Source organism: Stomoxys calcitrans, chromosome 1 (assembly GCF_963082655.1).
Source record: "Stomoxys calcitrans chromosome 1, idStoCalc2.1, whole genome shotgun sequence".
NCBI classification, from domain to species: Eukaryota; Metazoa; Arthropoda; class Insecta; order Diptera; family Muscidae; genus Stomoxys; species Stomoxys calcitrans.
Window position 1 is genome coordinate 271,539,662 of NC_081552.1, and position 27,969 is coordinate 271,567,630.

The 27,969-nt window shown below is 36.2% G+C and overlaps 3 protein-coding genes across 3 annotated transcripts; 1 reads left to right on the forward strand and 2 right to left on the reverse strand.

The window, feature by feature from the left end:
• Window positions 1-6,778, forward strand: LOC106089725 (transcription factor mef2A). The gene is made up of 2 exons (XM_013255686.2): window positions 1-1,669; window positions 3,562-6,778. Exon 2 carries the CDS (start codon window positions 3,730-3,732, stop codon window positions 6,256-6,258), a length of 2,529 nt encoding a protein of 842 aa, XP_013111140.2. The 5' UTR covers window positions 1-1,669; window positions 3,562-3,729; the 3' UTR covers window positions 6,259-6,778.
• An 11,755-nt stretch (window positions 6,779-18,533) lies between these two features.
• On the reverse strand, window positions 18,534-19,851 carry LOC106089713 (selenoprotein F). The gene is made up of 3 exons (XM_013255667.2): window positions 19,304-19,851; window positions 19,123-19,247; window positions 18,534-19,061 (listed from the first exon to the last, which is right to left on the reverse strand). Exons 1-3 carry the CDS (start codon window positions 19,334-19,336, stop codon window positions 18,692-18,694), a joined length of 528 nt encoding a protein of 175 aa, XP_013111121.1. The 5' UTR covers window positions 19,337-19,851; the 3' UTR covers window positions 18,534-18,691.
• A 6,600-nt stretch (window positions 19,852-26,451) lies between these two features.
• On the reverse strand, window positions 26,452-27,500 carry LOC106089716 (uncharacterized). Its single transcript, XM_013255671.2, has 3 exons — window positions 27,344-27,500; window positions 26,725-27,281; window positions 26,452-26,610 (listed from the first exon to the last, which is right to left on the reverse strand). Exons 1-3 carry the CDS (start codon window positions 27,353-27,355, stop codon window positions 26,589-26,591), a joined length of 591 nt encoding a protein of 196 aa, XP_013111125.2. The 5' UTR covers window positions 27,356-27,500; the 3' UTR covers window positions 26,452-26,588.
• Window positions 27,501-27,969: the final 469 nt, after the last annotated feature.

The window sequence follows — 27,969 nt, forward strand, 5'->3', positions numbered from 1 at the left end:
AAATTTTATTTTTTGGGTCTATAGAGTGAATAAAAGATAATTTTCTGGCAAAAAAACGACGAAGTAAAATATTTACGACACTGTTTTCACCATAAAAAAAATTGAAGTGAACGGATGGAAGTGAATATGAGGCAATGTCGCGATTGTAGATAACTTCAGAGAAAAGCGTTATGAATATTTGTCATATAAAGAAAATATAGAATTTGTTGTATGTGTTGAGCGCTCGATGCTGTAGTGTGAGTGTTCATATGTATGTACATGCGACGTACTGAAATGTGCAAGTTAAGGAATGTTGTGTGTGCATAATAATAATAATACACAACACCATCAGAGAAATGCAATTAGAAAAACAAGAAGAGGCACGGCGCAGCAGCAATACCAACAAACACTGCATTGAACATAGATATAGAGTGTAATAAAGACATGACAGAAGAAAAATATTAGAGTTACAGGAATATCTGCTCTTAAACAGCACAAGAATTTAATTTTTGCCACTTTGAACGCCGAGCAGATGCAGACATAAATGGACTCTGAAATCCAGTTTGAAATCATAACTTAAACTAAAAGGTATAAACATCTCGTGAAAAGGGCCAAAGAAATTAGTCCAAAGTGAAGTGTGTGTAGAGCAGTGTTTTTTGTCACACACTTCCTATGTGTGATGTAAACTGCCCCGAAAACAAAAACATATTTAATATTCAGCAGCGTTGTGGATAACACACCAAGAAATGCAAAGAATCATTAAAGTTACCAAAAAACAAAAAAATATAAGAAGCAGCAGTCGATGAGAATAACATGTTTGTTAAAATCTGGTTTTTTGGAAATTTAAACGTATAGTTGCCAGATTTTGGGGCAATCCTGCGAAACAGGTGCTACCCAATGGCCAAATATCCCAACAAGATATTGCCGAATCAAAAGCTGCCGTTTAAAGTTGATTAATTATTCGCATTGTTTGTCACCCTTTGCCTACGAAGGGGCTCGACGATGGTCTGCGAGGGGCTGCGGTAGTCGCTTATTTCGTTCACATATCGCTTTTTTAAGTCACAGTTCGATTTGTCTTCTTTTTGTTGATTTTGCACTCTCTTTCGCGTGTTCGACTCCCCGAACTCGCTCTCAGTCTCTTACCGCAACTGACATAGAAGAACAACAAAAACGAAAAACGACATTCAACGACAGTAGTAGTTTATATTTATGTACGTACGTTCGTACATCTATTCATCCATCTATACATACATAGATAGAACAACGATAGAACGCTGCTGAACGCTTTATATTAACTCGTGGTATTTACTTTTTATTATTATTGTTTTTGCTATTCGTTCCCTGTTGTTTTTCTTTTGCGTTTCAAAACTGTGTATACAACAACAACGAAGGAGGCGGCGGCACACCGTCATCGTTGTGAGATGGTTTCACCCTTGCGCTCAAAGGGAAAAAAGCGCGAACTTTTCTTTTATCTCGATTTGTGTTCCAGCTCAACATAATTATGCATAAACGAGTAGTTGAAAATTGTGGGAAACTTAAACAAGACCGGTGAACTATTGCAATAAGATTTTGAACTCCTACTCGATTGGTCCTCATTCAGAAAACAAAAAAACTGAGCACCAGCCAATTTACAAGCCGACACTGATAAAGCACAAGGAACAACACATTTTTGTGGTTAAACACATTAACCGTAAGTACACGAATGCAATAATTGAACTGCTCTGCTCTGCTCTACTTATACACGTTGTAATTATTATCATTTATTGTCAGGCTATATCAGCTATGGACATTAACCTCTTATGAGATTTGAAAAGGATAACGAACGTTTAGCGCAATCTTTCACACCAAAGCGACATGAACCTCATGAACTTTCACACACATGATTTTCGTACGTACGTCCCGTTTCCATTAGACCGATTATTATTATCATGTAAAATCATTAGGCATTAATTTGGTGTGTCGCCTACATGCTGGCGCCATATTGCTGATTGCATGGGTTCGAACCCCTTGCAAAAACATGTTTCACACCCGTAATTAGTCAGTCGTACCCTCACTAAAGGCTTGATCCTAATTTGCGCATACGTGGTGGAATTGTTATGACCGAGGAGTGCATTTTTTTTGTTTCGATGGCATCTCTTCAAAACTAAATAGAAATTTTAAAGTTGCGGCCCGCAGCAAGTTATGTAAAAATTAAGTTATTTATAAATGGAAAATGCAAGTACTTAAATCACTAACTAAAATATATATTCAAATTGCATTATACGAGGCAAAGCCCCTAACTTGATCCTATTAGGAGATATTGCTTAAATATGAACATAGTAGTCCATTTGCCAGTCCACAGAACATCTCAAAATGTTCTGCAATGCACACTTAGAGTTAAATAGTTGCGCCATGTACGTTTAGTTATTGTTATAACAACATGTTGTTGACCTTAATTTCCTTGCTGGGTTCTGTGAAATATCTATATTTGGGAACTCAACAGTTTGTTGTTGGTGTTTTTGTTGTAGCAGTGTGTTGTACACTGAGGCGGCAGCACTTGCCGATGGAATCATTCGTCAATCCAGTACGTAAAATCGGTTACCATGGGATTGAACAGTTTGTTGATCTGGCTGTGTATACATATTTGCTAGGTTCGGTTCATAGAACCGATCACAGCGGGACCGTTATGGCCATTGGCCTAGGCATATCGAGTATCATAGGCACTCAGTATTTAAGCAAGAGCCGGTGCCGAGCGGCCTCTCACTGAGACTCGTTACCATTGATTTTCCGCGATTGCAGTTGCAGCCACAGGTTGCGGGTAGTGGAGCGTCGCACTATCCGCAATCTGTGGACGCTCGGTATCTCTCAGCTGACTAACTCAGTAAGTCGTTATGACGATGAACACCACACAAATCGGAACTGAGGGTTTCAACTCATGTGGTGCTCATAGACGTGCCCGGCTGTGCAGATAAACAGTGGAAGTGTGCATCTTTCGAAACGTATTTAAACTAGTAATAACTTCTTTAATTGCTTTAAGTGGCGGATGATCTCCAAGGACGATATTTTCTTTTGCTTTTCTGTTCTAAATTCTAGAACAAAAACAAAATCCTTTGGAGTAAGCTTGACAATATTTTTCTTTGCAATATCTAAAAATGTAATGGGAAATGTTTTCATTTTTGTATTCTCGAATTATTTCGAAATATGTTGCAAGTGCAAAGAAACGCACAAGAAAAAAAAACCATCAACCGTCTATAAAGAAAAGAAACACTATATTATAGAATATGTCCATTGTTGTTCACAGACTATGCGTGGTGCGTTCAATCGAGTTTTGGTCAATACGAAATCACAACTCGCGGTGAAAAGCTAGTGTTTTGCTAATCGTTTTTATTTATTTAGCCTATCTACACATATTTGGAATACCACAAAGCATTGTTCTCATATTTCTTATTCTGTTTTTCTCTTTTTGTGCCGCTCATACCTTGAATTGCTGTTATGTTTGTATGGTGAATCAACAAAATGCTTCTACCGTGGATGGATTTACTACACATGTTGCGTTCTATATGCTACACCCTTTATGTGTGATTGAACCCGAAAATTTTGCAGTCCTGACTTTGCAGCGTGATTGCTTGTTGCTACCTACCTAGACTGCATACCTAAGCTGCGCTTAAGAAAGATTTTCGTAGATTGAAGGAGTAAGGGACATTTTTGGGCATTTGAAGAAACTTTTGTGTGTAGGGGGGCGCTCATTTTTACGAACTAGATAATCTAAAAATGGCGAACCCAAGAAAATTCAGCGAGAAAATTGCCTTGCAGAAGCTTAAACAGGCTGAAGGCACTGCGGAGTTTGAGAAAATTATGAATGAGGTGAAGGCGACTCGGGTGGTGGACAATGCGTTAAACAACATAGACGCATCGGATTGTGGATCACTTCATGAGAATACATGTTTGGGTGGTGGCAGTGGCGGAGGTGCTTCCCCCGATGCTAATGTCGGAGGTGCTTCCCCCGATGCTAATGTCGGAGGTGGGGCTACAATAACAAGTGCTGGTTCGCCGGCAGCGTATAGGGAATCACGTGGCCGCAGTATGGGTGTTGGTCCGATGAGGAGGCCTTCAGAAAGAAAACAAGATCGATCGCCATACGGAAGCACGGCTGGGGGATTGATTTTAAGCAGTATGCAGCACAGCACGCAAAATACATACTTGAGCCCGCCCATGGATACGAGCTGGCGTAGATCGAACTCCGATTCGGCGTTACATCAGACATTGAATATGAGTGAGGGCAACTATGGAACCTCGCCGCAGGCAAGTTTAATAGAAGACTTGAATGCAATGCATGCCAACTATCACCACCAGCATGGTCAGACGTCGTCGAGTCACCCACAACAGCATCACAGTCAGAGATCTCATTCGCCAAATATTGGTCGTAGTTATAGTCCGCAGGCACAAAGAAGAAAGAGCCCGCTGTTGCAACAACAGCACCAGCAAAATCAGCAATTGCAACTTCAGCGTCTACAAATGCAACAGCAGCAACATCAAGCGCAACAACATCACCACCAAATGCAACAACATCTGCAAAGCCAACAACTGCAACAGTCACAGCACCATATGCAGCAGGCATCGCAATGCAATGCCAAGTTCAACAACTCGAATATACCGGGAAATGTTATGAATTTTGCCAATACGGGCTCATTGCCCGACCTCACATCTGTTCACTTTGCTCCCGTCGCTAACGTAACACAGCTTATGCAACAACCACAGCAGCAAACACTTTCGCCAGTTTTGTCGCCGAATCACAATAATGGTTGCCACGAAAGGGACCAATCGCCGAGTCCATTTAGTCCGCCTAATGTAGGAGGCTCTGGCGGCGGGGGAGGTTGTGGTCCGCCCTCACCATATCACCAACAGGAAAGCTCTTCAGCTGCAGCTACGAAAATATCGACGGCAAATAATCACCAAGCATCACCGCATTTATCATTCACAAATCTTTCGGTGCAATCACCAGTTAATGTGTCGCAACCAAATACCGCACAAAATCCCAATGCCAACTTTAGCACTCTCCCCACACTAGGAGCGGCAGGTTCAACGGGTAATCTTACTGACTACCGTCAACCCTTAAATCCCCCAAGCCCCGGCTCTTCGCCTGGCCTTCTGACTTCTGGCCCAACAAACGATATACACACAAGTGCACCTGGCAGTCCCATCAGACATTGCCAGAACAACAGCGCAGGAGGTGGCAACGGCCGACAGAATCAGGCAATGCAAACATTAGCAATGCAACAGACAACTTTCGGCACAATAGAGACAAGCCATGGGTACAATAGTCTCCATCCCGCTTTTCAAAATCACTTTGAACAGTTTCACTTGGGTGACAGTTGCCAATCGCCGCAAAATAACTACGATGATCTGAACTTTAGCGAGTTTGTTACAACGGGAAACTCTGTTGGCCAAATGTCGCAACAGCATCATGTATTTAACAACAAGCTTTTCGATATTGCAGATTTGACGTCCTCGTCCGCCAACACAACTAGGACACAAAACACAAGCACTACATCAAATTGTAACAACAACAACAACAATTTATCCGCACTATCGAACGATGCAAACAATTCTAGTAGTCGCCAGCAGCATCACAGCAATTCGCAACATTTCCAACACATGAATAACAACTCGTCCGCAAGCACCACAAACGGACCCACGCCCTGTAGAACGGGCCTGATGAACAATAATGATAGACAGGATTTAGTATCGACTAACTCCTCGCCCATACCGTCGCCAATATCGCATTGCACGCCTGCACCGTCATCCCCGTTACCAATACCAATGTCTTCGCATTCTCCTGCTCATCATCAACAACTATCACTATCGGTACAAACTTCTCCACATCACTCGCCATTGCATTCTCCCCACCATACGCCTTCGCCATTATCGGTATCCTCACCAGGCTTGACCATGTTGGGCGGCAGCATATCGCCCGTGCCCTCTCCTTCGGCGCACATACTGAATAATCACCAACACAACCACATCAACAACCAGAATCAGCAACATCTGCAGCATGACCAAGCGACACTCAATAACTCCCAACACCATCAGCAACAAAGTCAAACGCACACAACCACAACGGCTACTAACATACCGCAAATAATCTTCTCCGACTATTCGTCATCCCGTGATATTTTCGATAATCTCGATTTGGACTTGGGTCAAATTGACGAGCCCGGCTTGCAAATGCTGTCCGATCAGAATCCCATAATGATTTCGGATCCCTCAATAGAGGACAGTTTTCGTAGAGATCTTAACTGATACTACGAGGAAGCTGTTGCAGCTATTGAAAGTGGTATACTTCTGGAGGACTCATTCGACCCACTGGGTCCAGCAGTCGATGTAACACAAGCGCTTGGCAATCCTCCACCCTCCACAGCAACAGCAACAACACTAGTCATTAACAAATGCCATACAGATGGTGTCGGCGGCAGTAGTTGTAGTGGTATCGGTGACACAGTGGGAGACAAAGATGACGACAATATAAATTTGCATAAGGATTCAATCGACGACGACATACTAAGCGGCTTAAATGACGGCGAATCTCATGACAATGAAGATGATGAAGTGCGCAATTTCTTCTTCTAAGACATTCACGTCGTCGTGCACCACAATCATGCGAAATCAACAACAAAGCACCTACAAGCCACCATTCGGAACTACTCTATCTACATGTAACTAGCTACCCTTCTTAAAAGCACAAAATTCATTTTCATTTCGTATAAAAGCAACAATCACAAATTTGTATAAAATCTGAAAGTCTCTCCATAGTGGCCTGAAATTTCAGTCGATTTTTTTTTGTTTCGTATTTGCAATTTTATATAAATACACATCCTCGATTATTGTTAGTTAATATGTAATAAACATATATATATATATATATATATATATATGTGTGTGTGTATATGTAAGTAATATGTATATATAAATATATCTATGTATATATATATATATATATATATATATATATATATATATATATATATATATATATATATATATATATATATATATATATATATATATATATATATATATATATATATATATATATATATATGTATGTATGTGTATATCTACGTGTATATGGATATAGATGAGTTTTACACATCTTAACACTATAGCTACTTCTATCATAAGAGTAAGTAAAACAACTACATATACACAATAAGTTTGTATACAATACATATACGTAAAGCGATCTAACCGAATTCCTTCGAAATTTAGAAGATGTACCCAAACTAAACACTTCATTTGGTACAAAACAAAAACAGGAATCCACACAATGAGCGTGTGTGTTTGCGTTTGTGAAACAAACAAAAAAAAACAGCAGAATACACAACCATCCACACGACATAATCAAAGGTCACAACTAATTTGTTTGCTAAATAATTCATATTAAAAATGTCGTTACCTCTTCTCTTCCTTTCCCCTCCGCCTAAGTATCTCAGACCAGTGAGAGAAACCAAATTCAATGCTTTTCACGTTAAGAAATGCTTAGCTATAATTTTTACATCAACACACTCTTTAAAGGAAATTCCTGTTTTTAACTCTTCAGACGATGTTCGATTGAACTCTCGTACCAACTAGGCAGACTACTTTTTAATTTAATCAAATAACATTTGTGGTCGACTGCCATCGTCTACATACATTCTAAAGCCTTCTCAGACAATGTAAATAAATAAACGTGAAAGTTAAAAAAATGGTTTGACCAAATTGGCAGAATTTTGCATCTTCTCAATTACAGTCGGACTTTGATTTTCCGGAAGCTCGGGACAGAAGGCTTTATGTAGAATCGATTTTCCCGCAAAATGGAGTAGAAACTTTCTACACATATTTGCAAAAACATTTGTTTTGGTCTGGAGTGCCAGAGCAGCCGGAGCGCATATTGGCCAAGCATTTTTATTGGCTTTAAAAATAACGAATAAAACATTTGTTTAAGAATTTGGCCCAGCACGTTTTCCAATAACTAACGCCTTCCGCTTGAGAGTTCCAGCAGCATTAGCACACAATAATGCAGTTGGTCTCTCCATTGACATCTTATGTCCATCTTTGACTGCCACATCATGGCACAACAAATTGCTATATTCCAAACACTTCCAAAATAGGACAACATCATCTCCATTATAAATTTGTGTCATTGATTAGTTGTTGTTGTAGCAGTTCTCAAACTAGGTTTTCCCTTGAAGTAAATTAATTCAATTTTCCACAAACAAAACAATTCACATTTCAAACTTCTTCATCTTCAATTTCCCATCTTCCCTCAAATAGTTACACACGACCATTCTTAAATTCCTGAATCCACTTTTGGTTCTTTGGCACTTTCCAAGGCTTTTAGGTTTTGATACCTAAAAACTTCTGCACAAAACAAGGAAACTCCCTTCTTTGATTTTTTTTTCTTCTTTTTGCTTGGTCAGTATTATATTGTGGCAAAGTGTGCATACTCACAGATAATCGAAGCAACGAAAAAAATAAATCTTTTCTATCCCGTATAATGGATATTGCCGGGTAATCGAGGTCCGACTGTACAATACTCTAAGAATGGTTCTCGCCCTTACGCCCTCTCCTGTTGACAAATCAGGCACACGAAAGACTTTCAATAAAAATTGTACGCTAACACACATGTTATCGAGCTGTAGGCCATATTGTTTCTTGCTTCTATTTAAAATAGAATAAGCAAACAACTTGTTTCATAAAAGTTAAACAGCGTCGTTTTGAATTGTATAAAAAAAGACCGAGCGCAACGTAAATGTCAAGACGTGAGATTTTCTTAGTATTTAATCAAAATCGTCCATTAACGACTGCCCCACCTTCTGTTAAAAATTTGTGTTTGTTTACAACAGCTGTGTGTGTTTACGATAGTCGTGGGCACACTACTTCAAAACCCATAGGATTATGTTCTTGTGCACATAATGTGTATTTGTCCACAGCTATTTTGCAACAAACAAAAACAATAGTACATAATGTAGGGTACATAAGCATTTCATTTTAATATTGCTTAGAAATTTTGGCACAGCGATATGGCAACTTCAATAGCTGAAATTTTTAATTTGTTCTGTTTAAAAATGAAAAATTTAGAAATATCGAGAGAAGTGCTTGAAACTCTGATGGGGCATAAATTTTGGTATCCTAACAAGCTGGACCTTGCACCGTTCCTTAAAGTGACATTAATTCTGATGGTTGTTTGAACGTAAAAACATAGGTTGGGGAAGAGGAACAACAATAAGTCAAGGCTACTGCCAAATAGCGCTGCCGCTTCGGCTGGACTCCATTAATAAATGAACATCTTAGAGTCACATTTAATGCAAGTGTTGGAGGTTATAATTCTACCTTATGTAATTTAGGCCACTAGAGGACAATCACTTGGACAGTTGAGGTAAAGGAATGAAAACAGGGTACTGTTTATGTGGGGGCTGTATCTATGTTTGCACCTATGTGGGCTAGCTTTTGCATTGAGAAGTCTACGGGCTGTAGAAGTCGATGTCGGAGATCGGTTTCTATGAGAGTTACGCATGACGGCTAAAAAGATAAAGGTGAAAAAAATATTCCGTTATTTTGCGCATAATGCACCACGTTCTGCAGCGAAAGTAGTGGCGAATATGTAATTATCAAATGTACGTTATGTCCAGGTGCGGTCCACAAAAACCCAGTGTAATATTAAAATTTTAGTACTTTTGGCGTTTAGCACATGCATACGCCGCACGTTAACCTTAAAAAGAAATATGGATATTGTACAATTGTTTTAAACATTTCTGATTTGGTGATTATGATGACATCTAAACTTTTTCGGCTGTTGCTGCTCCGCAAAAAGAAAGATTTCATCATAATTAAAATTTTGACATTTTCATATCCATTATAATTATGTTACACATTCGAAACAATGATATGAAATCGCGGAATAAGAGCATTCTCGTCGCTTATGACATTTTCTACTTCTTTTTGTTCGTTTTATACAAATGTATGAAGTCGTTGACGTTTACAACTTTTTGACAGTCGAAAACATAGAAAGTCGTCATACGAACCATCTCTGATCTGAGTACTATGCATTTATGGCTTGTCAGAACATTTTCATACACATATTGTTTCTTACAAGTACTTGTCGGGGATCACAAACATGTAGCAAATGAATCTCAAAGTTTGCATTCAGTTGCATTCAATGTTTCCGACGTTGTTGTAGCAGTGTTGTATATACGTATACAGTGGTATTTCCGTTAAACCATAGACGTGGTTTTAATTTTTCATACGCAAGCACAGCCGAGTTAGAGTACAAAACGGCAAGTAGAGTTTGGGCCTTTCTTCCGTCTGGAGAAGGAGGATGTTGGAAGTCTATCGGAGAACTATTCAAAACAGATTTGCAGATGAATTTTGTGAAACCACAAACTAAAATAGCGGAATTTGTTAACAACCGCACCCAGCGGCGCATTTAACCCCAAAGGTATCCTTTGGAGAATGGATGAAGAAATCACATAAGAATTAGTTATAGACATTTCGGATGTGGAACACAAATTGAGTAACTACAATTGTCTTCTTCTTTATTTCTGACATTTTCGATGAAATGCCATTGTTTTAAATATAAAAATAACACGAGACACTTAATCGATTCGTTATTTTTGTCTAGTTGGGTCAATCCGGAACGTACAACTGGCTGCCATGGAATTAAGATTGTCTAGTTGATATTAACGTTTTGTGAATAATACATACAATGTAATTTAATTTAATTCCAAATTTGTACTTTAGAATCAAGTTTGAAGTGGCTTATATGCCTGTATGTGTTCCTTGTCTTCACTATATCCTTCACATGCCTACTTTTTATATAGGTTTGTGAGAATGAAGACCGGCGTTGGGTATTTACTAGACGGCAATCGAAAACTATGAATAGCCGCATAGTTCAGTGACTGATAAATTTATTCAATATAATGTCATTTTAGCTGATTGTGTCCAAACCGTAGTCTGCTGCTAATGGTGTTCCTTGGCAGGAAGGTGTTCTTAAAACATGGTACTTACCAATTGTATGGGTACATACGTATTTCCAAAGCTTGGCAATAAACCTTGGGAGAAAAATTGTGCAAGTCCTTTGCCTAATTATCTAATCTCTTTGCCAGTTGCAACTTGCATCCTGCAATTCAAAGCCATGTACGCTACATGCACTACAATTTGTATATGGGATTGTATTAAAAAGATTATGTATACATGCATTAAAAAGAACAATACATCAAAATCGTCGATGCAATTAGAAGAATATAAAAAAACCTTCCAAATTTAGTTCACAAATTGTCTACATTAAACGTCTTCAACTCTTACGCGGAAACCTACAAATTAAGTTTTAATTAAGAATTTTCAAATAAATTAAGAGGAAAACAAGAAACGATAAACCATTAAATAAAAAAAAAAAAAAAAAACAAAAAAAAAAAAACTAAACCAAATGAAGAATGTTATATAATCTCTATATGCGTTATAGAAAATTATTTTCAAAAAATAATGTAACATTGTCGAAAACTAATAAGCTTTATGTCCTTCAGAACGAGTCGATATCTACCTACACATATTGTAAATTTCAAATCAAACATTAATAAAAGAAAAATGAAAATATTTATCCCTCGATAAACTGAAACAACTCTGCTTACATACAATACATTTTTGAAATGAATACAAAGCAAAACGATACAATTACATTTTTTAAATTCTATATTTTTCTTTTTTTTTATTGAAATTATTAATGTGTATTTATTTGTTTAGTATACATATATATATATATATATTTTTTTTGACTACAAAATAAAAAACCCACATAAGTAAAAAAAAACAAAAAAAACATTCTTTATGAAATTTAAATCTACTGTATAATATTCTTATTGTAAAATATTTAATAATTTATAATGATAACGAGTAACGGGGTGGAACAAACAGGAGTCCCTTTAATGTATAATGTAATAACAAAGTTATTTGTTTCAAATAAATCTTAAAGCCATTAAAAATCCAATTTCCTTATTTGTTTTGCACTTTTGTTATTCCCGATCGGTTGTGCAACGCACTGTCACGCAAGACCAGAAAAGGTAACACCAACAAGTGCCAGACGAAAAAAGGCACCAAGTGAAGTTTTTTTTTTAATTTTTAGTTAGTGCCTGCCGCGATTTGTCACGGGAAGCCTTATAGAAGTTTATTCGTCAAAGAGAACGTTTCAAATTTTCCCACAGACATTCCATGAGATTTGGACGCAAAACCCGAAAAAGTTGAAAAGGTTGTTACAGACGAAGAAAAGGCACTAAAAGTATCATTTCACATTGTAGAATTCATTGTGTAATATTTCAGTTCATTCGGATAAGAATTGCGCCTTGTAGGGACTCAAGAAGCAAAATCGGGAGATAGGTTTATATGGGAGCTGTATCAAGCTATTGATCGATTCAGTCCATATAAGACACGTATGTTGAAGGTCATGAGAGAAGCTGTTGTAAAAAATTTCTGCCAAATCGGATGAAAATTGCGCCCTCTAGAGGCTCAAGAAGTCAAGATCCCAGATCGATTTATATGGCAGCTTTATTAGGTTATATACCGATTTGCGCCATACTTAGCACAGTTATTGAAAGTCATAACAAAACACTTCATGCAAAATTTCAGCCAAATCGGATGAGAATTGCGCCCTCCAGCGGCTCAAGAAGTCAAGATCCAAGATCGGTTTATATAGCAGCTATTTCAAAATATGGACCGATTTGAACCATACTTAACACAGTTGTTGGAAGTGATACCAAAAGATTTCAATCAAATCGGAAAGGACTTGCCTAAGTTTCGCATTGTCCAAGAATGGTTGCTTACCTTTTGTACTTTCCCAAGGTCATTGATATGCCATCATAATTTCATGCCAAATTTGTGCTACTATTTCATTCGACGGATTCGTGAGAAAATTATTTCATCAAAAAGTGATGTTTATGTTATTTTTTCTAACAACCAAAACAAAACAAAGTCTAAATGAGAAGCATCGAAAGTGCCCAGTTCAAGCCGTCGCACCATAAAAAAAAAACAAGTAAAAGCGTGCTAAGTTCGGCCGGGCCGAATCTAATATACCCTCCACCATGGATCGCATTTGTCAAGTTCTTTTCCCGGCATCTCTTCTTAGGCAAAAAAGGATATAAGAAAAGATTTGCTCTGCTATTAGAACCATATCAAGATATGGTCCGGTTTGGACCACAATTATATGTTGGAGACCTGTGTAAAATGTCAGCCTATTCGAATGAGAATTGCGCCCTTTGGGGGCTCAAGAAGTAAAATAGATCGATTTATATGGGTGCTATATCGGACTATAGATGGTCATGAGAGGATCCGTCGTACAAAAATACTTCGTGCCAAAATTTCATTCCAATCGGATAAGAATTGAGCACTCTAGAGGCTCAATAGTTACAAACAGAATGACGAAATTAGTGTACCCCCCATCCTATGGTGGAGGGCATAAAAAACTTGAATGTTCTCAATGCAGAAAGGAGATGAAAGAGAGAATGCTTTATGTTCTTTGTGCAAAATTAGATAAACGTCAATATGAACATTTACTCGAAGACAACGATGAAGAGCATATTTGTCATCTAGTATGCGATGACAGTAATGTATCAGCTGGCACAATTAAAGAAGAACTGCTGCACATAAAAGCAAAGCTTGACAAACTAGATCAATTGCAGCAATCAAAGAATTTTATGTCAACGAAGGAAGATTTAACGCAAATCGAATCAAATAATGCAAATTAAAAATTTGAAGCATTCAATGAAGTTTTGAAACGTTCAACGTGTAAAGAATGACTTTGACAGTTTACGGAATTGATTGCAACAATGAAGTGAACGCTGCTGACGCTTTAATTGAATCTTCAAAAGCTATTGGCGCCGATATACCAAAATAATCAAATGATGGTGTGTATTATTTGATTGAAAATAATAGTCAGAAAAATAGTTAAAATTTACATCAAAGTCTGCGAAATACAATATAAACTTATGGCCGGTAAATCACATAAAAACAAAGGAGGAAACAACATCTGTTTATGTCAATGATTCCAAGCACCTTTTAAATTACGCCAGATAACTAAAATCAATTGAATGTGAAAAAGTTTATTCACATTCTGGAAAAATGTTTGCAAAGAAGAATGACATTACCATGTCCAGGTAAATAAGATCGGAAGGAGAAGTTAACGCTATACTTCTAGATGCTACAACGAGCAGGCAATACAGCAGAAAGGTTTCGCGGAAACCAGTTCCTATTTTTTAGTTACTTATCCCTTAATTAGTCAGTTATGTCTTTCAACAACAAATATTTTATGAATTTCGAAACATAAACAATTATCATTTATTTTGCAAATTTCAACAGAATTTTGGAATAGCATGCATAAAACATTCAAAGCATTCCATCGATAAACAAATTTAATGAATTTAAGCCTTTAATTTCACAATTTAAGATTCTACCGAATATTATATCTGTACAGGAAACGTGTTATTAAAATTATTTAAACTAGATTTTGAATATCCAAGGTTATAAATAAAGCAGTACATTGCACATCTATGGCACATCTCTTTTTATTCGAGATAATTTTGAATACTGCGAAATTATATATGGCAGCTACATATATTCAAATATGGACCGTTCTGTGCCGTCTTGCAGAAGTATGCCGAGAGGCTTATCTTAACTCACTGTCCCAAATTTTGGCAAAATCGGACAATAAATGCGCCTTTTATGGGCTCAAAGCCTTAAATGAGAGATCGGTCTATATGGCAGCTATATCCAAATCTGGACCGATCTGGGCCAAATTGAAGGAAGACGTCGAGTGGCCTAACACAACGCACATTTCAAATTTCAGCAAAATCGCATAATAAATGTGGTTTTTATGGGTCCAAGACCCTAAATCGACGGATCGGTCTATATGACAGCCGAACTGTGCCATTTTGCAAAAGTATCTAAACTCACTATCCCAAATTTTGGCAAAATCGGACAATAAATGCGCCTTTTATGGGCCAAAACCTATATATCCTATATCCTAATCTGGACTGATCTGAGCCAAATTCAAGAAGGATGTCGAGGGGCCTAACAAACGTAACTCACTGTCCTAATTTTCAACAAATGGGATAATAAATGTGCCTTTCATGGGCCTAAGACCCTAAATCGGCGGATCGGTCTATATGGGGGCTATATCAAGATATAGTCCGATATAGCCCATCTTCGAACTTATCCTGCTTATGGAAAAAACCCTAATCTGAGCTAAATTTCAGCTCAATATCTCTTTTTTTAAAGACTGTAGCTTGATTTTAACAGACAGACGGACGGACATGGCTAGATCATCTTAGATTTTTGCGTTGATCAAGAATATATACACTTTATAGGGTCGGAAATGGACATTGCGATATGTTGCAAACGGAATGACAAAATTTTTATATCCACCTTTGATGGTGGATATAAAAACTTACAAAATTGTATGAAATCATGTTATATTCAGAAACCAAAAAAGGGTATTTTCTTGAACCTGCTACAACAAGGTTATATGTCCTAAGACCAAATTTTTCCGGGAAAGAAAAGATCATTTTAGACCCTTTCGAATGGAGCATAATATGTTGCTATAGCTTGAAATGATTTATTATTCCCAGAATAAGAAACAATATTATGTGTTGGAACCGGCTTCCTCATGAGTTACGCATTTTTTCTCATTCTAACAACGTTTTTCGAATAAAATTGGTTAGGTTGTTTGCCTCCGATGGTTAGTTCCGTGGTGTCTAAGGTTAACTTTTCTTTAAGAAGCCTGTATACCACGAGTTTATATTTACCGCTCTTTGTGAGGGAGCGTTTGGCGCATGCATTAGTTTTGCCGGCCATTTTATATTGTCTGGAGGTGTACTCCAGTGCGTCGCAAGGGAGCATGCATCGTATTCAGGTCGCTTTTAACAATATGATTCGTTTTGTTTACGGTGTAGGTCGTCGTGTTCATATAACTCCCTATGTGTGTCGTTTTCTCGGTTGTGATTTCCCGTCGTATGTTAATTATCGTTTGCTTTTGTTTCTTTTTAAGTTATTGAAATGTCGGTCTTAAATTTTTCTTGTTAATGAATTTAATTTTTGTCATTCTACCAGAACTAATCAGTTGGTTCTTCCGAGGGTAGATAACTTTTTGAGTAGTACTTTTTTTGTAAGGGTTGCACGTTTGTACAACTCCTTGCCTACGGATTTAAAGAATTTCAGTTTTTCAACAAGATCTTTATCAAATCGTCTTCGTCTACACTTTCAGCGCTTTTAATTTTTGTGTCAAATTGTCAACAACTTTAACGGAATGTTTTTATCGTGCGTATTATTGGTAATTTATTTATTTTTTGATTTTAGTATTACTTATTTTTTTCCATTTTGTTTAAATCTTTTTTTTTTGTTAAGTGATCTTTTTTAATTATTTTTTTTCAAACTCTTTTGTTTATAATTCTTGATAATTTGTTTTCAAAGCCAAAAGTATTATTGTGATTTTTTTGTATATTTTGGTTTAAGTATTACTTTTTTTATTATGCTTTAATAATTTTTTTAATTTATTACGTTGATCTTTTTTGAGTAGGATTTTTTTTTTAATCAGTTACTGCTTCTAATTTTTAGTAATTTGTTTTTTATTTGTTATTTAGTTTTATCTAGATTCAGAAAGTGTTAAATAGGTTAACATTTTTTTTCCATTTTCTAAGTTTTTGAGTTTTTTATTTTTAATTGAGTAGTTTTTTAACTTATGTTAGAAAAAGTACGTCTTATGCATAGTGTGATTATTTATAGGCCTGATGGCTTCGCATTGCAAGAAATAAAATAAAAAAATAAATTACGTTTTTTTATACCCTACATCACTACTATGGTACAGGGTATTATAACTTAGTGCATTTGTCTGTAACACCCAGAAGGAAGAGAGCTAGACCCTTTGATAAGTATACCGATCGACTCAGAAGCACATTTGCCTGGGCTGATTGAAGCCACGGCAAATGCGTGCGGTGATGGCATCCAAAGCAGTTGTTGTGCTATGCAGTCTTCGAAAACCATGTTGATGCTCGGCGAATGAAAATTCTTCTACGAGGCTCGGGAGGAGTAATACCTCAAGCGTCTTTGCTACTGGTGGGAAAAGTGAGATCAGTTAATACGACTCCCCCAGGCTTGAGTAGCGGGGTCACTCTGTCCATTTTTCAGACACCGGGAACTTTAAGATTCTTAAAAGACAGGTTGAGGACAGTAGTAAGGTACTCAACTCTAGGTAAATCCAGATTCTTCAGCATCAGTGTAGAGAATCGGTCGGGGCCCAACGCCTTGAATGACTTTGGACGACGGATGATATTTGTTACTTCGCCCACGGTAAATTGTGATGGCGGTCCATCGGCTCGTAGGCCACGGATACGCAAATGGCTCTCCTCCTTGCCATGTCACTCTCGGGATGCACAATGAATTGACGGTGGAACAACTTGGCGCATATCTTCGGATCAGTCACGGTTACTTCGTTAGTTACGTTTTCTCTGAAGTTCTTCTCGGTAACAAGCACATCCGAGGGGGTTGATCAGTTCACTGAAGCGGCGATTGGTGTACTCTCTGAAGCCAGCCCACTCGGCCTTTTTATGATTGATAAACGTCCGGCGCTCAGAGGTTATGAAGACGGGTGGTCGGTCGAAGTTGAGAATTATGGGAAGGCGATCTGACCCCAAAGAGATGACGGCTTGCCAGGATGCGTCACTCAGGAGATGTCAATGGAAATGACGGTTAATCCTCATCCGCCGTCCAAAACGTGAAGCCTTCAATCTGTTCTACCAAAGCTATGACACGCTGGCCGGTATTTCTGCTGTTCTTTAAGTGTACGTATTTCCGTTAAACGGGCGGCATCAGATTTATTGCAAATTACCTTGTGTATAAATCCAGTAGGCGAGCCCTTAAGTGTTGAAAAAATATTGGGGTTGGAGCTGCAAAAGAACACCATTGAGAACAGCAGCAAACGGCAATTTAAAATGATCTTTTACACGCTTATAAATAAAATGATAATTCAAGAGTGCTTTAAATAAAAAAAAAAAAATGTTTATTCATGGTACACACAACTTCTTGCATTTTTTGTGGTGGTTCATTTATTTATTTTGCACATCCGCCGACATCAATTGACAAAAGTTGTTATACAAATTTTTATTTCGGTTACGTTGTCAGTTGGCAACCACTCAACTGAACGTTGGTTGCTACCCATATTCGACTCACTAAAAAACGTATTGGGTTGCCCAAAAAGTAATTGCGGATTTTTTAAAAGAAAGTAAATGCATTTTTAATAGAACTTAGAATGAACTTTAATCAAATATACTTTTTTTACACTTTTTTTCTAAAGCAAGCTAAAAGTAACAGCTGATAACTGACAGAAGAAAGAATGCAATTACGGAGTCACAAGCTGTGAAAAAATTTGTCAACGCCGACTATATGAAAAGTACGCAATTACTTTTTGGGCAACCCAATACATATATGCATTTTAGGATATGAGTTCTCGGACTGCAATAACGCTCAAGCTCCCTCGCCTAATTTTTGATATAAAGGTACAGTTGCGAGTTATAAATACATTTATTTATATAAAATCTTCGACTTGTGGTCAAAAAAAAAAACAACAAAATGATTGCCTAAGAAAAATATAAATGATAACCTCATATTGCAATTAATTTAAACAATTGCATGTAAGCTTATTATTCTCTACGGATCATCATTATACACGGTTTGTCTTAAGATAATCATCGTCCTCCTCCTCAATCACACTAAACGACTGCTTGCCCCCGGTACTAGCTACACTTTCCAAATGGGTTTCGAAGAACTCTTCCACAGTGTCAGTATTCCATTTTGTAATGGACAGCGTTTCTTTTACCCTTCCTTCTTTATCTAAAAGTTTGACGATGGGATCCAAGCCTCGAACGTATTTAATCGTCAAATTGGGAAATTTAGAGGGTCGGCCGCTCTTAATAAAAGCTTGTATTTGTGGATAAGCTCTAAATTTGCAAGTACAAACCTCCAAAATGGCTTTTGGGTACCGATATGCTGCCGGCATTTGATCCAGAGTGCAGCACTCGCGGCAATGGGGCCTAATAAAATTTCAATGAAAATCTTCTATCAAATAATCGTAAGAAATACAAAAATGCATACTTCAGTGATTCCAAAGCAAAGTCATCGAGTTTCTCGCAAGAAGAACACATTAACTGACCCTTGATGAATCCAAGTTCTCTACAATCCTGCGCCGTAAACTCTCCGAGAGTTCCATGAAAAATTAGCTGTAATCACATTGCTGTATGTCGTTCATAGCGCAGATAAAAAACCAAATACTCACCACTCCCGCGAGGACAAGAATATTGGCCAACATGATCAAGTCTCTACAAAATAAGATGTGTACCAACACGTCAGGTTTTCTACAAGTGTTCGTTACACGCAGGTAAGGGTCCGCTGTCGACAATTTTTTTTTTGTTTTTGTTTAAAACCAATTTAAGACACCAATTTGGAATGCAGATTTATTTATTTATTTCTATTTAAATATATTTTTTGCCTATAATCTGTTTCGGTTTTCAAACTTCTAACCACAGACAAAAAATAGGCAAACCATCGACTCTTTAAAGAGGCACGGAGTTATTAGATTAGAAATACGAAGAAAATTAAATGAAGGGAGAAATTCAAGAGAGCTGTGTATGAACAACGAATATTATTTAGCTTGTTTTCAATCGATTGTGGACATTTTTTGCTTTTAAACTTTAGATATTGTTGGCTCCTTTTTGTTAGTTTACTTGTTTTTTTTTTCCACAGTTATTATTCTTTTTTCTCCCCTCTTGGGTGACTTTTGAGAATGAAACAAAAGAAAACGTCAGATTTCTAATCGTTGTCGTGGTTGCCACTGGTTTGAGAGAGTGAAACTTCATCTACAATATATCAATCTATTGTCTGTGCTTCCACATAGGGATCTAATGCGGAGTTTACATGGTACAACTGATGCATGGTTGAATTAAGAAGGTTGGCTCACTTGCCCAACAACAACGAAACAACTCTGTGGCGATGGTGCCGCAAATCCCCACTAGGCTGTCAAATTTCTGCACACTTCCTAATTCTAGTTTTTAGTTGCATTATCATGTGTAGCAGCCACAAGATCAAAAGATTTATGATTAAAAACCTGTAAACTATAAATTACAACAATTAAAATATGAAAAAAAGGAACAAAATGTGGCATTTGACGTTTTAGGGGACAACTATGGAATTATCCAATTCCATCAACTGGGCTAGTGACAGAATTCACTAATAGAAGGTTAGGTCACTTGCTCAATAATAAAGTGGATTGGCACCATGAATATCATTAAGGATGTCAATCTGCCGATTGAAAATGTCACCAAATAGGAAAAAAGGTAAACAAAGAATGAATGTAAAAAGAGAAAAAACTAAACATCCTCAATGCCAAGTACTGTCAAAAATTACAAACAAAAAAATGGTATGTCGGGTGATCGCTTGGCTTAACCTTATTCAGTGAATCCTGGGCTAGTGATTTTACCTTGTATACATTTGTCAAGATTCAACCATGAATAGTATTGGTGAAAACAATGGTGTATGCGTCACATGTACACAAAACCCAACATTCCAAACGTTTATCATGACATTGTCTTCAAAGACTTCTTGAAGGCAATTTGAATTTTGTCACCGATATGGAATATCTGCTGACGTTTCTTACAGATTGTCTATTTAAAAACTTGATTGTCAACGAATTTCCTAATCGTCTCCATGAATATATCAGCACATTTTTTATTGAGAAATTTATATTTTATACATTTTTTTTCTTCGAAAAACGGACGCTCTCTAAAGGACATCGTAACAAACCTGTCATTTGAATTGTCATGAGACATGATGACATGTTCGTTCACAATGTCGCTTAAAATGCCATGCATGGTTTTGCCTTCAACGGTTTAAAGTGGTCGTGCACCCTTCTTTTAAGACATCTTGACGACGCGGCCTGCTGGGAACAATCAGCCATGACTGAAAAATCAAAATCATTTGATTTTTTCGATAAATGGCGTCTATCGATTACCGTTTACAAAGAAATGTGTAATCATTAATTCACAGATAATGAAAAGCACGTTCTATACCAAATAAAGTTATAAAATCAGAAGTAAAGTATGAAAAATTAACTGCCTGTTTCACCATTTTTTGTGAGTCAAGTGAGTCGAGTCACTCATTCCAACATCTTTTTTCCTTTATGAAATCAGCTGGTTTTAGCACAAGGGCGAACGGTAATCACTCATTTTCAGTGACAAAAAGTTAGTGAAACAGACGATAAACAAAATCAAAGAAAAAAATCGTTTTCGGCAAAACTTGTAATCAACACGTACACATAATGAGTACGATCATGATGTGTCGTCTAAAAGGGCCATAAAAGTCGACTTTTGACTAATCGACTTTTTGTGTAACAAAGTCGAAGTCGATTTTTACTTACTAAAAAAGTCGAAAATCGACTTTGAAGTAAAAAAAAATCGAAAAGTTAAAAATTTCGAATTTTTGTCCACTATTTTTTAGCTATGGTCGTAATAGGTCCAAAAGTGATCTTTACAGGGAAAAACAAACCAAAACTAACTCAAAATGGTAAAACGCTCCAATCTATCCAAAGTTGACCTAATGAGGCTATATGGGTATCAAATGAAAGGTATTGAGTAGAGTAGAATTCCAAAATGTTCTTAATACATGGGTTTAAGTTCCCAGGGGACCCTTTTCCATACAAGTCTAGATGAAATTTAGAATAGATAGTACCCGATTTCTGTAATTTTTTATATATCGTTTGTATTCTATTTTGGTTTTTATCTTTCAACCATTCACAAGAAGTCTCCTATGGAAATTGAAAAGTCGAATTTTTTTGATAATCAAAAAGTCGGCTTTTTCTGATAATCAAAAAACTAACTATTCGACTTTTTCTGATAATCAAAAAGTCGACTTTCCACATTTTTCGATTATCAAAAAGTTAACTTTTCGACTTTTTTGGATGATCAAAAAGTCGACTTTTTTACAGAAAAAATGGGCTTTGAGACTTGTCTCATTATTAACATTATATTTTTGACGTGTAAAGTCGATTAAAGCAGTGGATTCGATTAACCGTTTTTGCTTGGCATGCCCAACTAATTTATTTTGCGCCTTTGTTTGTGTTATGGTTCTTAACTATAATACACACACACAACCAAAACTTGTTGACAGATAGTGCACTTCGTGAGAAAAAACTGTATTCAGCTGTTTACGTTAGACTACCTGCTACTTTTTAGATCTACATGGACTAAAAAAGAATAAAAATGTCTTTAGCCCTATATGAAGTTCAACTCTATTTAAAAAAAGTTTATTTTAACTCAACCATGGGTTCACTTTTTTTGAGTGCAGTTAGTTTTGATAGACTTTTACACCTTTTTGTTGAATATCGCCCAGATCGGACCATGCATGGATATAAACCCAACAAAAAGGTGTAGAGATATATCAAACACACTTTTTCATATTTCATCAAAATCGGAGGAAAAATGCTCCTTTTATAGGCTTAATACTCTGTATCGGGAGATCGGTCTATATGGACTACATTTGACAGGAAATCGGATAATAAATGGATCTTTTATGGCCTTAATACCCTATATCGGGAGATCGGGTGGTCGGCCTAAAAGGCAGCTATATCCAAATATGGTCTAATCTGGACCACAGTTCACAGAAATGAGTAGGGGTCTACCAGAACTCACTGTGCCATATGTCATTGAAATCGGATGAAAAATGACCAATTGATTGCCTCAAGATTTTAAGTCTGGAGATCGGTGTATATAGCGGTTATATTTAACTAAATTCCCATTTTATAAAATCAGAAGGTCAGGCTTTTATACAAAGAATACGATTTACCAAATATTCGAAAATTTATAAATACCCATCTCTAATAATGGCTAATCAAATTGAGCATTTTCTAAAATCTCTAAATCTGTTATTGACAATCTGGATTTTGAGCAAAGAAGTTGTACCATTGTTCTGATTGATTGATGGATTGATCTTTGAACGACAATGCATTGAGCATTGTGTTCGTCTCTGGAACAGCCTACCACCCAACATACAGAGAATAAGCAATGCTACACAAAAAAAAGTGAACCCATGGTTGAGTTAAAATAAACTACTTTCGAATAAAGTTGAACTTCATATGGCACTAAAAACATTACATTTTATTTTATTTATTATTTTTAGTTAATGCAGATTTAAAAAACAATTATTTCATATGAACTACATAAAGGTTTAACGTTAACTAAATGGAAATGAACTATTCCTTATTCAGTACATAAGATGAACAATTGTGTAACAAACTGAACTCAAAATAATGTATGTAATTGAAATGAAATTTTCCTGTGTGTTAATACATCTGTACAAATGTATTGCAAAATCTCTACTTCTATTCCGTTTAGGTTTAACTAATACGCCTGAAATAATTATTTTAATTGTATTCGTTTTCATAATAATTTATTTAATACCAGTCTTGTTTTTTGTTTATAAAAATATTTTTTATTTAGACTTTGCGAATATGTATTGTATTTCATATATATTAACGATTTAAACAAAAAGTTCACACTGTTAGTTCTCAGTGGCTTTGGAGAAATTACCAATTGCAAAAAATTCGCAAAGGGGAAAGTACCATATTTATTTTCATAGAAGTTTCGCTACGCCATATCCACAATACTTTATTGATTTAGAGAAAAACGGTTGAAAAGAAATTTAAGTGTTAAGTATAGATGCATAGTTTTATTTTTAGTATAATACTTACCAAAAAACGGTGTACATCAGGCTTTAGTCATTAGTATAAACATCTGCGTTAATATATTCCATAGCTGCACAAAATGTAGTTCGCATTTCAATTTAAAAAGGTCCTGCAACAAAGTTAAATAAAAAAGAAAAAAACACCTGTAGATTTACAAAAAATTTGTGTTTAATTTTTAAATTGTAATACTCACCAAAATGCTGTATGTTCTCTTAGCAATAGTGATGATACCAAATTTCTGCAAAATCGCTGCAGTTGACGCATATTATATTTCTTCCTCTTATTTTTTTCAGAGACGAAAAAGAAAAATATTTTTAACAGAAGCAAGAGAGGGAATGCATTTCTCACCAAATTTACCTTGTATAAAAAATATTTTCAACAGGCGTCTTTGTCTGCAACAGCATTACAATTTTTCATGTTCGTGCATGCATTTGCACTAACAAAACGGTGGTTAGTTCATTATTGTTTACATTTTTTATGCGATGGTAAAAACTGATTTTTTTATTAAATACGAATTATTGGTTTTATATCACATGTTTTCACTCTTTCGTTTTTGCTTATTGCCTTCCACGACATTTTTCGCAGAATGCGTACACCACACTTGAGTGCACGCAGAAGGAGTGTTTGTCGGCGACATACGCGAAATGCGTATTGCTCTGGAAGGTTTATGACCCTGCCAATGATATTCAATGGCATAGCATATTTGTTTTTTATTAGTAGTTGCCACTGACAGCATGGTATGGAAGCACTCCTTCTTGCAAATATACGAGGAAAAATTGTTGTTCAATTTTTTTTCACACACAGCACCTTTACGGTTTCTAATGGCATTTTATTTTAGGTTCCTAACATCTTTAGTCCTATACAAAGCAAAGTCACAAACGTGTTTGTATTTTAGTACTCAAAATAACAGCATGATTGACAACAACTGGTTTAAAACGCAACTTTATAACTGTATGAAGGCTAAGCTTGGTATTACTGAGAAGTTAATGGATTTAATCACCTCTCTTCCAAATATGTCAACATATGTAAGTTTATTTTAAACAAATCTTTAAGTAAAAACTTGTAGTTGAATTAATTTTATTCAATTCTACTCAAATTTGGGAAACTCGTAAACAATTTTGAACGAATATTTAATCAATTTGAAGAATATAAGCATAAGAAGCAAATGTTGAACTGAAAATAACAGCATGTTTATCTTGGGTGAATAAAAACGTTGGTTTCTGTAGGAATATTTAATTTATTGAGACGAAACTTGGTTAAGTGAAATGACATCCCAAAAGTAAGTTTATGAACTATTTGTCACTTATTACAGATGAGCAAAACTTACTAAAAATTGTGCAATTTTTCCTCGTTTTAATACAAATTTTACCCAATCAGATTAGAATGGGCTAACTAGTTTGAAATAAGTTTTTTTACTTTATTTTATGGGCATAATTTTTCTGGGTGTACTTCTTTCAAAAACGAGCTGTTTGAATTCTGCAAGTGGAGCACAAATTGTCTTACTACAATATATTGGGTTGCCCAAAAAGTAATTGTCGGTAATATAGTCGGTGTTGACAAATTTTTTCAACGGCTTGTGACTCTGTAATTGCATTCTTTCTTCTGTCAGTTATCAGCTGTTACTTTTAGCTTGCTTTAGAAAAAAAGTGCGCGAAATTTTGTTTATATTTGTTTGTTTGGCGTCAATTTTAATGTATTGAAAGAAATTCATTTAACAAACCGAATCAACGCTTGTGAAATGCACATTAAACGCAATGAATTCGATCCGTTTTTAAAACAAATCATAACTGGAGATGAAAAATGGATTGTTTACAACAACGTTAGTCGAAAACGATCATGGTCCAAGCATGATGAATCAACTCAAACCACTTCAAAGGCTGATATCCACAAAAATAAGGTTATGCTGTCTGTTTGGTGGGATTGGAAGGGTGTGGTATATTTTGCGCTGCTTCCAAGGAACCAAACGATTAATTCGGATGTTTACTGTCAACAATTGGACGATCACCTGCTGTGATACAAAGAAAATCGAATTTGTATGTCAATTAACACCTTCTTCGAAAAGTTTTTAATCGGTCAAATGTAGGTCTATATTTTTTCTGTGTAGGTTAATTAGTACAGATATCTTTCAGCTACATTTGGAAATGGATCAGGTAGCTTTTTTATAGTAATATTCCACAAATTAAAATCATCTCTTCTAGCAAAATTTAAACAAGTGACAGGTAACCATAAAAGTAGCATAACACTTTTTTCAGCAGACTTGTGAACTCAAAACAGCAGAAATAGCAGTAAGAAATGTTTGCTAATATAGCAGCCCTCTGTTTGCTGAAACAGCAGTAATGTCTGCATTCTCATTTTCAGCAGACAAAAACTGCTGTTTTAGCAAACATTTTTTCTAAAAAATGCCTAAAATAATTAAAACAAGTAACAGGCAAATTTTTGCATTAAAACAGCAGATTTTGATTGCTGATGTTTACTAAACAAACGAAAACGAAATGTTTACTAATACAGCAGTCCTATGTTTGCTGAAACAGCACCAGACAAAAACTGCTGTGCTGAGTGTGAGCTTTCGAGGGAATTAAGCATTATGAAGCTCCGTCTCAAACTTCACAGATTAAGAATCACTCGACTTTCAAGTGCAGTACTAGTCCGTATTAACTAGCCCTAGGAGCTCTAGAGTTTTTCATAAAAAATTAAACTTTAAGGCAACCACGTTACAATATTTAGTTTTTATATTGGGAATCATTTTCGCAAATACAAATGGTGTATGATTAAAAGTCATTATAGCCCGCTTCACCAATCGAAAGCTGTATGTGGATGACCATGTCAATTAGGCAGTGTGATCTTGATGTCTGAAAGCAAAAATGAATATACGTACAATGGTTATTGGTAGATGATTAAAGCATTTAAAAAATAAAATAGCCCCTCCTTTTAAGTTACTTAAATAATATGGAGAAATTTCTCACCTTGCAAAAAGTTCTGCTACTGGAACTGGTTTCGGCCTAATTACTGGATGTTGTGTGGTCGTTGAAGCTTCGTGAGGTAACACATTGGTCAAATCTGATGGGTTATTTACGATGTCGTTCTTGCGGGTAAGGTTCTGACCATCAGTTTTTTGGGAAATCTTTGATTCACCAACATCCTCATTTAACTTCAGATCCGCCTCTGGTGGCTTATGTTCGACTTTATCCTTGGGATCTGTATCACTTCCAGATTTGTTCAAGACATCGGGGTGTTTGTGTTTTGCCACTAATGGCACTGGAATGTCGCGTTTACTCACTGCCTCATTGTTCCCTCTCTTCGTTATATGATGGAATTTTTCCTCCGGCAATACAGTGGGATACAATGGAGCAATGGTTTGACGTTTATATTTAGATAGCTCATTAGCATCGGAAATAAGTGTAATTTTTTCTTTTGGCTTCAAGTCAATCAAAACAGTTGGGTTGACAGGAGAGGGATGGTCAAGTTGGCTGCCAATGTCAGCAGGTGCGCCAAAGCAAACCGCCACAATGGTTAGTAGCACCTAAAGCGGCATTGGTTTTAGATAAAGGCTTCGTTTTCAAAACGTTTTCAATACAAACTTACTGTTAATTTCATAATTGCTAATATTGCTTGGATTCAAGTTGGCTTTTTCAGAAAGACTATTTGAGCATGCCCCAAACCGCTGGTTTTATACTTACTTATAGACATGATCTTCTCTACTATAGCAAAGTTTATACAAAAGCCATTTGTAATGATGAGGTGCTAATTAAACCAACGTCATAGCATGTGTGCTTTGATGCGTTGTATGTATTTCAAAGTATGTCAAGTTGGATTTGTATTTTATTACCGTAGAAGGCTTTTTGGAAATAGATTGCTCTTTAAATATTTTGAAACTTATTCTCAGATGGTCATGGCATTCGGGTCTATTCGTCCAGCTCAGATCCACATTAATATATTGATTTACTGGGCTATACGTCCTTTTCAGACCTACATTAATTGTTATCTACTTAATAATTGTACCAAAAATCTACACAGAAAAACTATAGACCTATATTTGACCGATTAATGGTTATGGTATTGACCGATTAAATATGGTATTGACTTTAATGCTTCAATAGTTTTTCACACAGAAATTCGATTTTCTATGTCAAATCACGCCAAGTGATTGGTAAACAATGCATAGGTTGAACATATTTTTAATTATACGAATTAAATTGTTATTTAATAGC

Coding starts and splice junctions, on each gene's coding strand:
- LOC106089713 (XM_013255667.2), bottom strand. CDS start 19,336: ATGTTGGCCAATATTCTTGTCCTCGCGGGAGTG. Junction 19,248..19,303: donor TTCTTGTCCTCGCGGGAGTG/GTGAGTATTTGG, acceptor ATGTGATTACAG/CTAATTTTTCATGGAACTCT. Junction 19,062..19,122: donor TTTGCTTTGGAATCACTGAA/GTATGCATTTTT, acceptor AAATTTTATTAG/GCCCCATTGCCGCGAGTGCT.
- LOC106089716 (XM_013255671.2), bottom strand. Junction 26,611..26,724: donor GTAGCAGAACTTTTTGCAAG/GTGAGAAATTTC, acceptor TTTTGCTTTCAG/ACATCAAGATCACACTGCCT.
- LOC106089725 (XM_013255686.2), top strand. CDS start 3,730: ATGGCGAACCCAAGAAAATTCAGCGAGAAAATTGCCTTGCAGAAGCTT.